At 54.8% G+C, this 15,916-nt stretch overlaps 1 protein-coding gene across 3 annotated transcripts in view; it reads left to right on the forward strand.

Annotated features, from left to right (window-relative positions):
- CNTN4 (contactin 4) overlaps window positions 1-15,916 on the forward strand; it is a 476,106-nt gene that overhangs the window by 312,218 nt on the left and 147,972 nt on the right. For all 3 annotated transcript variants that reach the window (XM_080672715.1, XM_080672714.1, XM_080672716.1), the window contains exon 4: window positions 9,265-9,391. In XM_080672715.1, the coding sequence (XP_080528841.1) occupies window positions 9,265-9,391 (127 nt within the window). The remainder of the gene's footprint in view (window positions 1-9,264; window positions 9,392-15,916) is intronic.

Consider the following 15,916-nt stretch of genomic DNA (forward strand, 5'->3'; position numbering starts at 1 on the left):
GTACGAAAATACCGTGAACAACTATATGCCAACAAATTAGGCAACCTGGAAGAAACGGATCAATGCCTAGAAATATACAGTCTTCCAAAACTGAATCAAGAAGAAACAAAATCAGAGCAAACTGATTACAACTAACAAAATCAAAGCAGGAATCAATAAACTCTCAGCAAACAAAAGTCCAGTCCAGGACCGATGGCTGTGGAGGTGGATTTTACCCAACAGTCCAGAAGAGCGAACAGCTGTCCTCCTTTCACATATATATGAAATATATATTTCAGAGAATAAGGGAGAGGGGGAGAGAGACAGAACATCCATGATGAGAGAGAATCATTGATCGGCTGCCTCCTGCACACCCCCTACTGGGGACCGAGCACGCAACCCGGGCATGTGCCTAGCCAGACCTGGAATGGAACTGTGACCTCCCGGTACATAGGTCAATGCCACTGAGCCACGCTGGCCGGCACAACTATCCTTCTTAAACTATTCCAAAACATTCAAGAGGAGGGAAGACTCCAGAGCTCATCCTCTGAGGCCAGCATCATTCTAATTCCGGAACTCGCCTGCTGAGTGTCAGAGCTGGGACCAGATGACCATCATCATCCTATCTAATAAAAGAGTGATATGCAAATTAACCATCACTCCGCTACACCCACAATCCATGCCCACCAGGCCATCAGGAGAGAGTATGCAAATTAACCCAACCAAGATGGCTGCAGCCACAGAGAGAGCAGGAGGCTTGGGTTTCCCCTGCAATGAGGGAAGCCAAGCTTTCCGCACACCCTGGCAGGCCCAGGCCTTCACTCAAGGCTACAAAGTTTCAATTATAGAAGACAAATAAATCCCATATACCAGGGCCTCCGCTTGGGTTGCCGGGAGGCGTGGCCAGCCTGCAAACCACCACGCCCCAAGGGAACCCCCACCCTGATCTGGGACACCCTTCAGGGCAAACTAGCCAGCCCCCACCCATGCACCAGGCCTCTATCCTACCTAATAAAAGAGTAATATGCAGATTGACCATCCAACACACAAGATGGGTGCCCCCATGTGGTCAAAGATCCTGCTCCCATGTGGACACAAGATGGTCACCATAAGATGGCCAGCAGGGGCGGGCAGTTGGGAGGGACCAGGCCTGTAAGGGAGGGCAGTTGGGGGTGATCAAGCCTGCAGGAGAGGGCAGTTGGGGGGGACCAGGCCTGCAGAGGAGGGAAGTTGGCGGGGACCAGGCCTGTAGGGGAGGGCAGTTAGGGGTGACCAGGCCTACAGGGGAGGGCTGTTAGAGGTAATCAAGCTGGCAGGGGAGCAGTTAGGCATCAATCAGGCTGGCAGGGGCTTGGTTAGGGGGTGATCAGGCTGGCAGGCAGAAGCAGTTAGGGGCAATCAGGAAGGCAGGCAGGCGAGCAGTTGGGGAGCCAGCAGTCCTGGATTGTGAGAGGGATGTCCGACTGCCCGTTTAGGCCAGACCCTCGAGGAGTCCCAGAGGAAAGGCTGCAGGCTGGGCTGAGGGACACCCCCCGCCCGGTGCATGAATTTTGTGCACCGGGCCTCTAGTAAAACTATAAAACTGAATTTCAGCTCACCACCCAGGGTCATGTCTCCTTCGGTCCCCACACAACAACCACCTTCCCCCTCCGCCCCTCCCTCTGGGACCCGCCCCCCTCTCCGTGTCTCGGTTCTGGTGGGTGGGCTGGCTCCTTTTGCTCATTTGTTGCTTTCCGTGCAATCACAGGATCCTTGGCATTTTCTCTCTGCTTCTCCACTCGGCACAACGCTCTCAGGATCCACCCTTGACGTCACAAACGCAGCCTCTCATCTTTCCTGGTGGATGAGTCCTATTCCCTCACATGTTTGCAGGGACGTACTGCCTTTCTGGCTAGAATAAACCTCTGTGCCATCTCTCGGGGGGGCCTTCTGGACGCGCCTCATTCTGCTGTGACGGCTCTTGGCCAGCAGTCAGGGCCCTTCACTGTCTCCCGGGCCGGGCCGGGTGGCAGGCCGGTCAGACTCGCGGGCACCCCGCTTCCTTCCTTCACCAGCTCACCCAGGAAGGGGGATCGGATCCCAACAGAGCGGCCGAGAAAGCGAAAAAGGCCATATCCAGGCAGGCGCCTGACCTCAGGGAGGGCACTGGCAGGGGACGAGCAGGCAGAGGCCTCCGCCCCCAGTGGGTGGGAGTCCCTGCGGGCAGCCCGTTTGCCGAGCAGAAGGAAGGCCATTTCGTCGGAGGGGACCTTTCATCTCTGCCCGGAATAGAGACCAGCCCTGTCTTTGTCCCACATCGCACTCTGCTTTCTTTGATGTTATTGAGGTGGAAACGCCTTGACATCAAAGGGCAGATGCCCATCAGAGGCATCTCTGGTTCCTTTATGCGTCTCAGAGGCGGCCTCGCCACCTCCTTCCCGGCCCGGCCTGAAGGTGACCTTGGATCCAGAGGACAGTTCTGCGCCGAGTGTCACATCAGTGGCCGGAGACCGCGGGAGATTAAAGCCTGCTGTGGGGGCTCACACCGGAGAGTTTACTGAGCCAGCAGGCGCGGATCTGAGGGGCCAGGGCTAAGTGGGGGGGGAGGGGGGGAGGTGCTGCCCACCGTATTCCTTCCCGGGAGGCCAGAATTCGGTGTCTGGTTATTTATATTCGGAAAATGTGTATCCGGACCCCGAGGGGCAGGCGTGTCTCCCTACCAGGTTAGAAATAGTAGGGTAACCAGGGTTCGTGCTATTCCCTCTCCCCAGGCCCCCGCCCCAATCTCCAAGGAGGGAGTTTGCAGACACCCCGTATCCCCTCATGGTTAGGACGCGGGGTGCCTGGCCCCATTCTCAGCACTGTCCTGGCATGAAGGCATTTCCCACGCACAGGGGACCCCGTGGGCCCCATTTCACAGATTTAGCAACTCGCTCAGGGTCACGGAGAGGTGAACTTTGGACAAGAAAGGCGGTCCACACAGCAGCCCCGTGTTATCTGCGGCCCCGGCGGAAACTGGGGCAGCTCTCCCCATCAAACACGCTTATATTCTGCAGCAGTAAAAAAAAAAAAAAAAAAAGATGCATATTCACACGGAGGCTAGATAGAGCCCACATCAGTGCAGGTCAGGCTTTGCCTCCACACGAGCTACAAAATATTTGCATTTGTTGGAAATTCATTTTTCTTTTCCCCACTGGGGCTTGGTGTCAGAATCATCCACCTACTTATTTTTAAAGGCGCAATGAATCCCCTGTCGCTGGGACTGTTGGGGTTGGAGGTGAGGGTCGGAGTGAGCTATGGAGACAGTTCACTGGGCTGTCCTTCCCCACAGCCCCCAACCCTGCAGGGAAGCAGCGCAAAATGATCCTCCCTCCTCCCCACCTTCCCCTCCCTCCTCCCCACCTTCCCCTCCCTCCTCCCCTCCTCTCCCTCCCTCCTCTCCTCCTCACCTCCCTCTCCCTCCTCCCCACCCCTCCTCCCACCTCCCCCTCCCTCCTCCTCATCTCCCCTCCCTTCCTCCCACCTCCTCCTCCCACCTCCCCCTCCCTCCTCCCCATCTCCCCTCCCTTCCTCCCACCTCCTCCTCCCACCTCCCCCTCCCTCCTCCCCATCTCCCCTCCCTTCCTCCCACCTCCTCCTCCCTCCTCCCAGGATCCTCCTCCCCCCACCTCCCTCCTCCCCACCTCCCCTCTCCTCCCCCACCTCCCCCTCCCTCCTCCCCCTCCCTCCTTCCTACCTCCCCTCCTACCTCCCCCTCCCCCGTCCCCGTGTCCTCCTCCCCACCTCCCTGGGGTCTGAGGTCTGGCGGACGCCCTTAGCTCTGTGCTGGGGACACCGCCTGATGGCAGCAGCATCATTTTGTCCGCAGAGAGCAAAGGCAGCGGCGGCAGAGCGTCCTCCCTTGCTGGGATTCCCATCCACTTCCCGCCTCTGCACGTGCACCGCTGTGGGCGGCCGCGCTGTGTCTCGTTGAAGGTGCTCCTTCGAGGGAAAGGGAGGACGGCGGAGCGAGGACCAGGCAGAGAGGCGTCTCGTTCTGGGAGCAGCTCACCCGTGTCCTCTGACCACGGGGCTCCCCAGCACCCCCGGGCGGAACCGAGTGGAATCGCTAGAGATGTGGGTGCTGGCTGGTTTCCGGAGGCACCGCGTGGGCCCGGGGCGACCACGCCTGTCGTTTTCTCAAGGCCGGCGCCGCTCAGGCGCCTTTGCAGCGACGGTGTGACGGCTGTCCGCGGTCATCTCTGCCCTCGGTGACCCGATTTCCGAGGAGTCCTCACACTCGGACGGAACATCAGTGGTTCTGCCCTTCCCTTGTGTCTGCATCCCCCGAGGTTATCGCCCAGATTCTTTGTGAGTCGTTGGGATTCACTGCGATGCTACTGACCTTACAGTTTCCCCCAAAACGCATTTCCAGGCTCATTAGGAGGCTGGGAGACGGCGCGCAGCAGGCACCCAGGCCTTGCGCCCTTCCTGGAGCCCTCGGCGGCAGAATGGAGACCTCTCCCAGCATCAGCTCAGTGACATGAGCCAGTCAGAGAAAGACAAGGATCTCCCTCATGTGGAATCTAAGGCACAACATGCTGATGAGCCTCGGAGGGAAGGCGGGGGAGCGAGGGGGGGTGGGAAGAGATTGACCAGAGGACTTGTGTGCACAGAGGCATCACCCATGGACGCAGACAATAGGGGGTGAAGGCCTGGGCTGGGGAGTGGGGCAGGCTGGGAGAGGTCAATGGGGAGAAGGGGGGACCTATGTACTACTTTCAACAATAAAGATTAAAAAATAAAATAAATAAAAAGACTCTGTCCCCCCACGGATGTGAGCGGTGAGAGGAGAAACGCCCAGGATGGCAGAGGGCGGCCCTTCCTGGTCCCTGGCGCGTGGCCTTGCTCTGCATCTGGACTGCAGCGGGTTCGCAGGATGAGAGGCGCACAGAGCATCCTCTCTCCCGATTCGTCAGGGGCTCTGCGATGCAGAGGAGACACAGCGTGGCCGAGCGCTTTGGTGTGTGAGGCCCCACTGCATGCATGACACCCTAGCCAGCGGTCGGCAAACTCGTTAGTCCACAGAGCCAAATATCCACAGCACAACGATTGAAATTTCTTTTTGAGAGCCACGTTTTTTAAACTTAAACTTCTTCTAACGCCACTTCTTCAAAACAGACTCGCCCAGGCCATGGTAATTTGTGGAAGAGCCACACTCAAGGGGCCAAAGAGCCGAATGTGGCTCGCGAGCCGCAGTTTGCCAACCACGGCCCTAGACCACACTTGGAGGCGTTCCTTTTAGGCGTTTTACTGCGCGGCCTTCTGTGGCATCTTTATGCTGAGATCACCTGCTGTCTGACCCGCTCGCCCCTTTCCACCCTTCCTCCCATCTCAGAAGCCTGAAGGTCGGGGCGCGGCGGGGGGAGGCTGCTCACAGATGCACGCCAAAGAGGAGCTGCGCCCGGCTGTGTGGCTCAGTGGTTGAGCTTGACCTAGGAGCCAGGAGGTCACGGTTTGATTCCCGGTCAGGGCACATGCCGGGGTTGCGGGTTCCATCCCCAGGGTGGGGCATGTAGGAGGCAGCTGATCCATGATTCTCTCTCATCATGGATGTTTCTCTCTCTCTCTCCCTCTCCCTTCTCCTCTGAAATCAATAAAACTATATTTTTTAAATAATTAAATGAAATAAAAAGGAGCTGCCTTCGCATCCCCGGGTTTTGCCAGGACACCGACCCTCTGGCTCCCTCTCCGCATGCCCCTTCTGCTGACCGTCCCCCTGGCACCCAGGCCTTGCTCTGCGCTGGCCGGGGACCTGACCGCTGCGTCCCTGAGTGAGGGCGCCACCACCCGAGGTTCCCTCTGTCGTTCGAGGCTGAAAATCACTGCCACTCCTCGGGTCACATTGAACAAATGACTGTAATAAAGGAAGGGGCCACTTTATCATCCAGGCTTTGAAAATGTCTTTTTTTTTTTTAATGTTTTTATTTACTTCAGAGAGGAAGGGAAAGGGAGAAAGAGATAGAACACATCAATGATGAGAGAGAATTACTAACCATCTGCCTCCTGCACACCGCCTACTGGGGATGGAGCCCACAACCTAGGCATGTGCTGCCCTGACCAGGAATGGAGCCTCGTGGTCATAGGTTGACACTCAACCACTGAGCCACACCAGCCAAGCCGTATGCAAAGCCTTTATGGACCTTCAAGACAGAAGCAGCTTAGCGATACCTCCCTCCCTGTTTCTTCCAGGAATGTTCCTCTCTAACTCTTTTTTTTTCTCATCAATATCGGTGCCCTGGCCTAAACATGTTACCGTTAGGATATCCGTCTTCAACACCTGGTAGCTCACCTTGCTAAAATCTCCCCTTCCACCTGTGACACTCGGGGCTCACGCGTGCAAGGCTGTGGGTTTCCTTGGCTGAGGCCTGAAACTCCCTTCCCTCGATCAGGCCATGAGCTTGGTTAATAAAACCTTTAGGTGGACGGAGGCGTTATTTATAGCCTGTGCAGAGCGTCGTTATTATCAGTTCTAGTGACAGAATACACAGGAGAAATCGCCTCTTTGTCGTGTAAATGGGGCAGGGACACAGCTAGAAGCGGTACAGCTGTTGGGCCACAGCCTCTCAGCTGCGTCTGGGTAATCGCGATGATGTGCTGCTCGTGTGTGGAACTGCCTGTAATAGGCTGTTTATTTCTCTGTGAAATGCAAATCGGGGCACGCCAATGAATGGAGGTGATTGATATTATACACACACACACACACAGTTTTGGAATGGGAGCGACAAAGGAAATAGCCCTCGCTTAGAGCAAAGTCCCCCATGCACTGCTGTGACAGTGATCTGGAAGGGGGTATCCCTTGTTATGTAACTAAAGGTGCCAGAAACTCCCAGAATTCTTCACGGTTGAGTTGAGCTAACCTTGACCCAGGATCTAAATTTGTTTTGAAAACATCTGTGCAATTGTTGAAAATCTGAACTGTCCCTTTCTGGATTTTTAAGTACCTGGCTTTAAATCATAAATGTCAAAACAGAAACAAAAGAAGAAGGGGAAGAAGAAGAAGAAGGAGAGGAGGAGGAGGGGGAGGGGGAAGGGGAGGGGGAGGGGGAGGGGGAGGAGGAAGAGGAGGAGGAGGAGGAAAGGAAGTGCCTGTTTGTGCACTTTCCTTCCTCGCTCTTGTTTTGTTTCTTGGTTACTCTGTGGCCTGAGGAGAGAGGATGGTGGTGGTGATATAACCCTGCCATCTGGGAATGTAGGTTTCATGTGCATGTGGATTTATGGGCAAATACTCAGGGCCCCTTTCCGTTCTTTGGCGGGGGAGGGGGGTGTTTATTTGTTTGTTTAATATATTTTTATGGATTTCAGAGAGGAAGGGAGAGGGAGAGAGAAATAAAACCATCAGTGATGACAGAGATTCATGGATTGGCTGCCTCCTGCACGTCCCCTCCTGGGGATCAAGCATGCAACCCAGGCATGTGCCCTGACCAGGAATCAAACCATGAGCGTTCAGAGGTCCACGCTCCTCCACTGAGCCACGCCAGCCTGCCCCCTTCCCCGTTCAGAACGGTGGGGAGCCACCATGAATCTTGTCATCTTGGAGAGGAGACCGTCGGGGTGTAGGGAGATGGGAAGGCTGCATGGGTCCTGGGTGAGTTGTTGACCCCAGGCATCGAGCGTCAGGTTTTCTGCGTCCACATCCTGGTTCTCACAAGGTCCTTGGCTGTCCCGGTGCCTCTGTAATGAAACAGAACGGCCTGTGGCCATCTCGTCTCCTTACGTTGTCCCCTGTCCCCATCTCAGCGTGTGGATGGGTGAAAGCCGGGGCTAAAAGCCTGGACAGAAACTGCCCCCCTCTGTGTCGCTTCAGCCTTTCCGGCCCCCTCCTGCCTCCTCTCCCACCTCACCTGCATGAGCTCTGTCTCATCCGACCAGCCATCCACAAAAGGCTGCCTCGGAGGTACCAGGGTTACAGGTGCAATTCACAGCCTTCACCACCATCACATTTAAGAGGCACATGGGTGGTCAGCTCCGGGGGGATACTCAGTGTCACTTTACATCATAGCCACCGGCCCTTCTACCTGAACATTCATCAGGCAGTGCCTGAGCACGCCGATGGAGCACATTAGAAAGTGGGAAAATTGCCCTCAAATAGAACAAATCCTTGTTGACCGTCTTCTGTGTATAAGCTGCTGTACTTGGTAGCACAGGACACAGAAAAATGGGTAAGAGATGGCCACGCTCCCAAGGAGCTTACAGTCCAAAGAAGGGAAAAGTAGTTAAAAATGTACTTGGTAGAAAAAAGTATGTGTCCACAGGGGCATATAACGTAGGAGTCACGTGATTAAAGGAAGAAAGGGAAGGTGTAGAAAAGCCTTGTAGGAAGAAAAGAACTTGAACTAGATTTTGAAGAGCAGCCTCGCTTTGGTGGGCGAAGGTGGTGAGATGCGTTAGGGCCCGTCTTTTTGATGGGCCCCCCCTGGAGAGAGCGCACGCCTCCCACACTCCGGCCGAGTGCCCTGGGCGGATTGTTCTGGTCTCAGCTGCTATCCATGACAAGCACATCCTGTGTAGCCAGGTTTGAGAGGAAGCAATTAGAAACGCGTACATCGTGCCCAGCTGGCGTGGCTCAGCGGTTGACCATCAGCCTCTGGACCAGGAGGTCACGGTTTGACTCCCGGTCAGAGCACATGCCCGGGTTGTGGGCTCGATCCCCAGTGTGGGGCGTGCAGGAGGCAGCTGATCAGTGATTCTCTCTCATCATGGATGTTTCTACCTCTCTCTCCTTCTCCCTTCCTCTCTGAAATCAATAAAAATATATTTAAAAAAAAAAAAAAAGAAATGCACACATCGCTCCGTAGTCACATGTGGCTGGCCCAGTGATAGACCAGGTGGGTGTTGCTGGCTGCGCTGGGCCCCATGGCGCCAACAGCGGGGACACCGCACCCCCGGGGCGGGTCCAGCACACGCAGAACAGACCCCCCTGCACAGCCGATTGTGAGAAAGGTTTGTATGTGTCATGAGAACAGGGCCTTTTCCTGCTCCAGAGAGGGTGTGACGCCGTCATGCTGCTTCTGTGCCTGGAAGCTGTTCCTATGAGCGCGTTCTCCCTGGGAAACGGGGCGTCCGCACCCCCGGGAGGCCTCCGGGACAGACCCCGCGCGCTGGTCCTCAGGGGCCGTGCCATCCGAGGCTGAAACCGAGCGTGTCCCGCACGACCGCTGCTTCTGTCCGTGTACGCCCTTGTCTTCATTGGGCTGTTGTTCCTGCCGGTTCCCTGCCTACCGGGCCATGGTCTTCATCCTCGGATCCTTTCTCTTCTCGTTCCAGGCGACCCCACGCCGCGCGGCCCGGTGTTCGTGCAGGAGCCCAGCCCCGTCATGTTCCCCGTGGGCTCCGAGGAGAAGAAGGTGAAGCTCACCTGTCAAGTGAGAGGCAACCCGAGGCCTCGCATCAGGTGTGTCTCTGCGCGGGCGCTCTCCGGTGCTAAGGTGGACAGACGCCACGGGTACGGAGTCCACACGGAGCCCCCAGGCCGGCGCCCGGGCTGTCCTGAGACGCCAGGGAGAGGCTGTGATCTGAGAAGTTCAGGCCCACCTCCCGCTCCAGGCAGAGCCGGGGCGTGCGTGTCCTGGTGGACCCTCTCACTGAAATCCATCCACTTCTTAACAATATCTTTTTTTCCTTTTCTTTCTCTCTTTTCATTTCAGAGAGGAAGGGAGAGGGAGAGAGAGAGATGGAAACATCGATGATGAGAGAGAACCATCCATCAGTTGCCTCCCACTGGGGATGGAGCCCGCAACCCGGGCATGTGCCCTGACCGGGAACCGAACCGTGACCTCCTGGTTCATAGGTCAACACTCAACCACTGAGCCATGCTGGCCGGGCTATAATGTCCTTTATAAACAACAACAACTTATTAAAATGCATCAATAAACGGGCAGGGAAGTCAGAAATACTCAGAGCTCGTAGAGGAAATGGGATTGGAACCCGGAGCAGGAAGCTGGACACTCAACGCTTACACCTGGAGGAACCATGTGAGCTGCATCTTGGACCGGGTAGCCCCGCAGGGGTCGGGGGTCACAGGACAGAGCCTCAGCTCCGCCATGAGGAGGGGCTCACGTGGGAAGGCCTCCCGGAATACACCAGTCGCGGGCCTGCATCCCGACCGGAGGGGTAACCGAAGCTAAGCTGGCTTCCCTCCTAAGAGGGGCTGCTAGCAAAAGTAACCTCCCGGTTCTCATGGTTGCTGTGGTGCTGAGTGGCTCTCATAGGAGACAGCGGAAAGGAGGGGTCATCGAGGAAATCATCCAGAGGCAGCAGAAAGGGAGAAAGAGAAGCAAAACGTGTGTGTGGAGGGGGGGGGGCGCGTGGGGGGAGGGAAGGAGGAGAGACTGATCAAGAGAAAACGTTCACACGTATCTAATCAGAGTTCTGCAAGTCAAGGCGAGGGAGCATGGGGAAGACGCAATATTTAAAGAGAAGGCGAAGAACTTTCCCACGTTAACTAAAAACCCCAAGCCACAGATTCAGGAAGCCCGGTGAAGTGAATCGCAAGCAGGACAAATAAAAATAAAGCCTCATCTAGAATGGTCGCAGTGGAACAGCACCGAGCCGAGGACCCGACTGCAGAAACAGCCAAGGCTGTAACACAGGCAGCCTTCAGCGAGACGGGCCGAGCAGCAGTGAGCTGTCCATGTCGGCCAGAAGCAGGATGGAAAACAGCCCTTCAGTGTGGAGACGAATTCACTGTCAGATTTCTCTACAGCAGAAATACGTTCGTTAAAGGAGGACAAAATAAACAAGTTTTAAAGCAGACACTGAAGTTTGACTCCAGCAGGCCCTCTCTACATAGAATTCTAAAAAAATGTGCTTTAAGCAGAATAAAACTGATCCCAGCTGCAAGGAAAAGGGGTAAGAACACCAAGTTGTCCAGGTTGATATTCCTACATAAACAGTCATTGCACTAAGCAAGAAGAGTAACAAAAACAATACTGTCTTGCAAAGACCAAAAAAAAAGAAAAGAAGTCATAACAACAGTAGAAATAAATTGGAAGGCGATCTACTGCACGATGGGTTATCATGTGGTTAAAAAGTGAAGCAGAGTTGGACCCCTACCTCACAGCGGATACACAGATCAATTCTGGGTGATTAGAAGACCCGCATGAAAAATTCAGAGCACATTTAATGGGAAACAGACAAACACACCTCTGACTCTGGAGGGAAGAAGAGATTTCTCGAATATGACAGAGAATATTTGCCTCCATGAATGTGAAGAAGTTCTGTCTGACAGACTTTAACGAGATGAGTGAAGTTACAAGCTCCCAGTGAGGAGAAGATATGTGTAACACGACCACTGGCAAAGGATTAATATCGAGTTTAAAGTATTCCCACAAATCTAAGGTAAAAAAACGAGTAACAATGGAACATTTCGGGAAGACATCGGAGTGGGTAAGACGAGGGAGACCCCGTATCCCTTCAATGTATAAAAACATGGTCAAGGCATTTGTGAGCGGAAACAAAGTAAAACTAAAACCTCACACGCTCCCAACCCACCAGCCTGGCAGACATTTCGAAGACGGCATTTATTGCAGGATCGATAATGTAAGTACTACAAATACATGTAAGCCGGGTGTTCATCCCGGACGCCCTGCCCCCGTGGCGGCGATGAACGAGTTACAGCTGCTGCACGCGGGCTCACGGGAACACGGCTGTGCGTAAGCGGCCCGTCACGGAAGGACGCCGGCGGTGGGTCTGTATTTACCAAGTTCGAAGCAGCTCGGAGGGAGCAGACACTAAGGCACGTGACAAATCGCCAGGAAACCAAAATTAAATTGTAATTCCCCCCTGCGAGGGGAGGGGTTAGAATCAACAAGGAACAGCAGACGTCCAAAGTAAGAATATTCCTTTCCTCCGACCCAGGTCTTCATTGACCTGTGATTCTTTCTAGCAGATATCCCGTGAGTATTCTTCTGCCTCTGTTTAAATTGAATGATGAAAACCTGAGGCTAAAATCAACCTACCATCGCGTGTGAGCACCCAAAAGATATGTCACACACGCCCCAGATGAAGGGAGGAGGAGATTGGCAGCATCAGCGAGGACCCACGGACGTGGGATCTGAACGGAGATGGGCATTTGCAGGCGGGCAGAGGGCAGAGGGCATCCACACAAGCTCCAGGGTGGGGCAGTGAGCATAGTGGAAATTATGCCATTTCTCTGCCCATTGCTTCCTCCGTCACACAGATCGTCCTCCATCAAACCACCCTGTGTTTTCAAACAGCGAATCCGGGGCACGTGGGGTTGGCTCAGGAATTTCAGGGCAGCTTGGAGGTGCGCTGGGGTGTCTGTCAGGGCTGAGGAGCGTGCCGCCCAGGTGTTTGAGCCACCACGTTGAGCAGCTGCGATGCGCCGGGGCCACGCTAGGCTTGACATGGTCGGGCAGCGTGCTTCGGGACACTGCCTGCAGGCGAGATGCTGACAGCTATGCTGTGAGGGGAACGGGTGCCAAGGTCTAGGCCAGGCATCCTCAAACTACGGCCCGCGGGCCACATGCGGCTCGCCGAGGCCATTTATCTGGCCCGCCAGGTGCCGCTGCCTGTCCTGCTTAGCAGCCGACTCGTCCTGGGCCCGCAGTGCGCATACGAATTTGTTCATACTTTTTTTTTAAACTATAGTCCGGCCCTCCAACGGTCTGAGGGACAGTGAACTGGCCCTCTGTTTAAAAAGTTTGAGGACCCCTGGTCTAGGCCATCCAGAGGAAAAGGTCACTTCAGGGTGGAGACGAGGGCGTGAGCGTGCGTGTCACTGAGAAGGAGGTGTTGCACCGAGCCTGGAGGGCGCGTGGTCCTTACCTCCTGGGTAAGGAAAGGAAGTGCCTTCCAGAAAGGAAAGAAAAAACCCAACACCCCCCTGATGGGCGGTACCCTCGGGGTGAACATATAAATTACCCTCCAACCGGGACGCTTGGTGGGGGGAAGGCCACCGTGGATGATGGTAGGACAGCAGGTGTGAGCCCGGCAGCGTCCTGGGCGCACAGACTGTGGAGTGATTGTCCCTCTGACAGGCTGACTTGGAGGCTAAATCAAACACGTGGAAATGCGTTATGTTGTTAAAAATTCATGCAAGAGGCCAGGTTCCACCGTCCGTCAGCATGGAGCGAGGTGGCTCCCGTTGAGCGCACAGCCAGGGGTGAGTTCACTGCTACCGGAAATGGAAACACGCTGTACAGCAGAATTTGGCAAGTTGCTCCTGTGTTGCTACTTTGTTTCTCCCCCAACTGTGACCTTGGGTTAACGTGACTTGTGTCACATTGTGTCTCGAGAAAGAAGGGCTGGTTGGTTATTGCAGATTGGCTGGGGAGCAGGAGCCTGGGATGTTTGTAGATGGCAGAGGAATCGGGGAAGAAAAGTTTGCATCAAAGGCCCTCGCGGTTGTTGGAACGTTGCTTTCCTCTGCACTTTGGCCATTTCTCTGCCACGGAGAAGCGGATTGGTCCCTGGAGCGACAAGTCCCTTCCTCTGGCTGAAGAACAGAGCAAGGAAGCATGGACCGATGAGGTGCTTTCAGACACCTTCCCGGCTGCACATTGTGGGTGTTCAGGCTGGCGCGGGGGTGAAGAAGCAGCAGAAGAAATGCGGGGCGAGCCTCGGACACCCCCTGACCTCGCGTCCTTCCGCTCACTTCCTGGACTGAGACTGCCCTTCCATTTTCCCTGCCCCTCCGGTTTGAAGAGATGGACGCAGACCCAGAAAACGTTAAGAAGTGTGGACTTCTCCTTTGCATGAATGTCCCCCCAAGGACCTGGGGCGTTCCTTCCGGCGGGCACACAGCTCCTCTCTCCGGACAGAAGCCAGGGTCACAGGCGTGGTTGGCTGCTTTTGCTGCGAGGTTTTTACTCACAGATTCCAAGTCAGAGAGACCTGCCCCTCTTCCCTGCCGAGCTGAAACAATGAACAAAAAGGGTTTTGCTGCAGCAAACCCCCCGGAGAGCTTCCCAGCCAGGCCCGCTCTGTGCACCTTCGAGCGCCCCACGCAGGCCGGGGCGCCTGCACAGCCTCGGTCTCCCCAGAGTTGCGTCTTCATCCCCTGGGGTTCAGAAATCGGCTCCGAGACTCCCCGACGGGCCCTGGCCCTTGGGAGTCTCCTTTGTTCCTGACGGGCGCCACCTGTGCTTCACCGGCATTTGAGAGTCCTCAAACGGTGAAAACAAATTGCGAATTCACAAGGGTGGCGTGAGAGCGGGAGCCCAGTGCAGTCCCCATCCAAGTCACCGCGGTGAGCACCGGGGTGCAGTGCTTTCTCAGGGAAACGCCCCGCAGCTCACAGCAAGAATCCCCTCCCCACCCCTCTGCCCTTTGTGCATCAACGCGGACACAGAGGAGGTCAGGGACTCCCTGCAGAGCATTCTGGATGAGGTGACGGGTAGGGACCCACCGCGGGAGGCGGTCCCTGTCCCCAAAGCCACTCGCCTAAAAAGACTCACACGTTCTCATTCCTGAATCCGGCTCTCAGCTTGCAGCTCACATTCGTTTGCAGTTTCCGCTTTGAGTTCTTAGATTTGTCAGATTCAATTGCTCAGCTATCATTTGAAGTGAGAGTTATGGCTGAGACGTGATCCGTTGACTCAAAAAAAAAAAAAAAAAAAGTCGCAGGCAGGCAGCCAGCGCCCGAGATTCATGTGCATCTAGACCTGGGAAATAGAACCCGGCTGTTCTCTTTTTATTGCTTATTCCTTTCCTGTCGGTGTCAGGACACAGAGAGAATTACTGTCGGGCTACACGCCGCGTCGGGGCCTAATACCCATCTTCTTACCAGCAAACACACACACAGCCATGTCCCGTCTCCTGCTTCCGGCCCACCGGCCCCACCCCTCAGGCTTCTGACATTTCCCATTTTTAAGACATAGATGCTAACAGACGTGCGCCACGGTGCTGGGGTGTGCGGGCTCCATGCTCCCTTCACTGCGCGTGAGCAAAGCAAAACATTCAAGACAGAAGAAGACTCTTTACTCGAACCCACACGCACGTATGGAGCCCACGGAGGCTGCGAGGGAGGTTACCCGGGTGATCTAGGCGAATAGTCCACAGGGAAGGGGAATTCCTAGGGACGGAGCCTCCCGGAGGAGGCGGGGTGGGAGAGGTTGAATAATTTTGACAAGGAAGAGTGAGGAAGACGTTTTTGGGAAGAGGTATCCTTTAAGATGACCTTGAAGTGTGAGATCTCAGCAGAAAGGGCCATCCTTTAAACATCTGCTTTTGTTGATACCAAATATCCGAAACCCTGCACTGGACTGGCCTGCATGGTCTCACATCCGTTTACATGATGCGCTCCCGCCCAGGACCCCACAAAGGAAGCCCCCGTTCTCCGACTCCCCACTTTCGTCTGCTCTGGGTCGCAGTTTTAGTTTCCTATGTGACTGCCACTGAGATCATTGACGTGTCAGCTCCAGCTACACTCTGGTCATTACCTGATACAATGTATACGATTTGGGAGGGAGGAGGAGGAGACAATGAGACAGTTACTAAATGTATCCGCTCAGCCTGGCTGGTTTGGCTCAGGGGAAAGAGCATCGGCCTGCGGACCCAAGGGACCCGGGGTGGGCACGTGCCTTGGAGAAACTTGTACAGAAACTCGATTGCAAGCTCCTTCCTGGCCCGGGACCTCTCACATCGAAGTTTCTCTCTGTCTTTCCCTCTCTTCCACTCTCTCTAAAAATCAATGGAAAAATATCCTCGGGTGAGGATTTAAAAAAAAAAAAAAAATTGTACCAGCTCAAAAGATTCTAAGTATTCAGATGACTTACTGGCTAAGATAAGCTTTCTTTGGATGTTATTGGCTATTAACAAAAACAAACAAAAAAGGAGATCTTGTTATGAGAGATTTGCTGTTTAAATGTGTGAGTCCCACTACAAGTCATTCCTTGAGCCAAACACAACGGTCAGATGCTCAGATGATGCAAGTAAACAAACAGAAGAACAAAAC

Source organism: Plecotus auritus (genome assembly GCF_963455305.1).
Source record: "Plecotus auritus genome assembly, chromosome: 6".
NCBI classification, from domain to species: Eukaryota; Metazoa; Chordata; class Mammalia; order Chiroptera; family Vespertilionidae; genus Plecotus; species Plecotus auritus.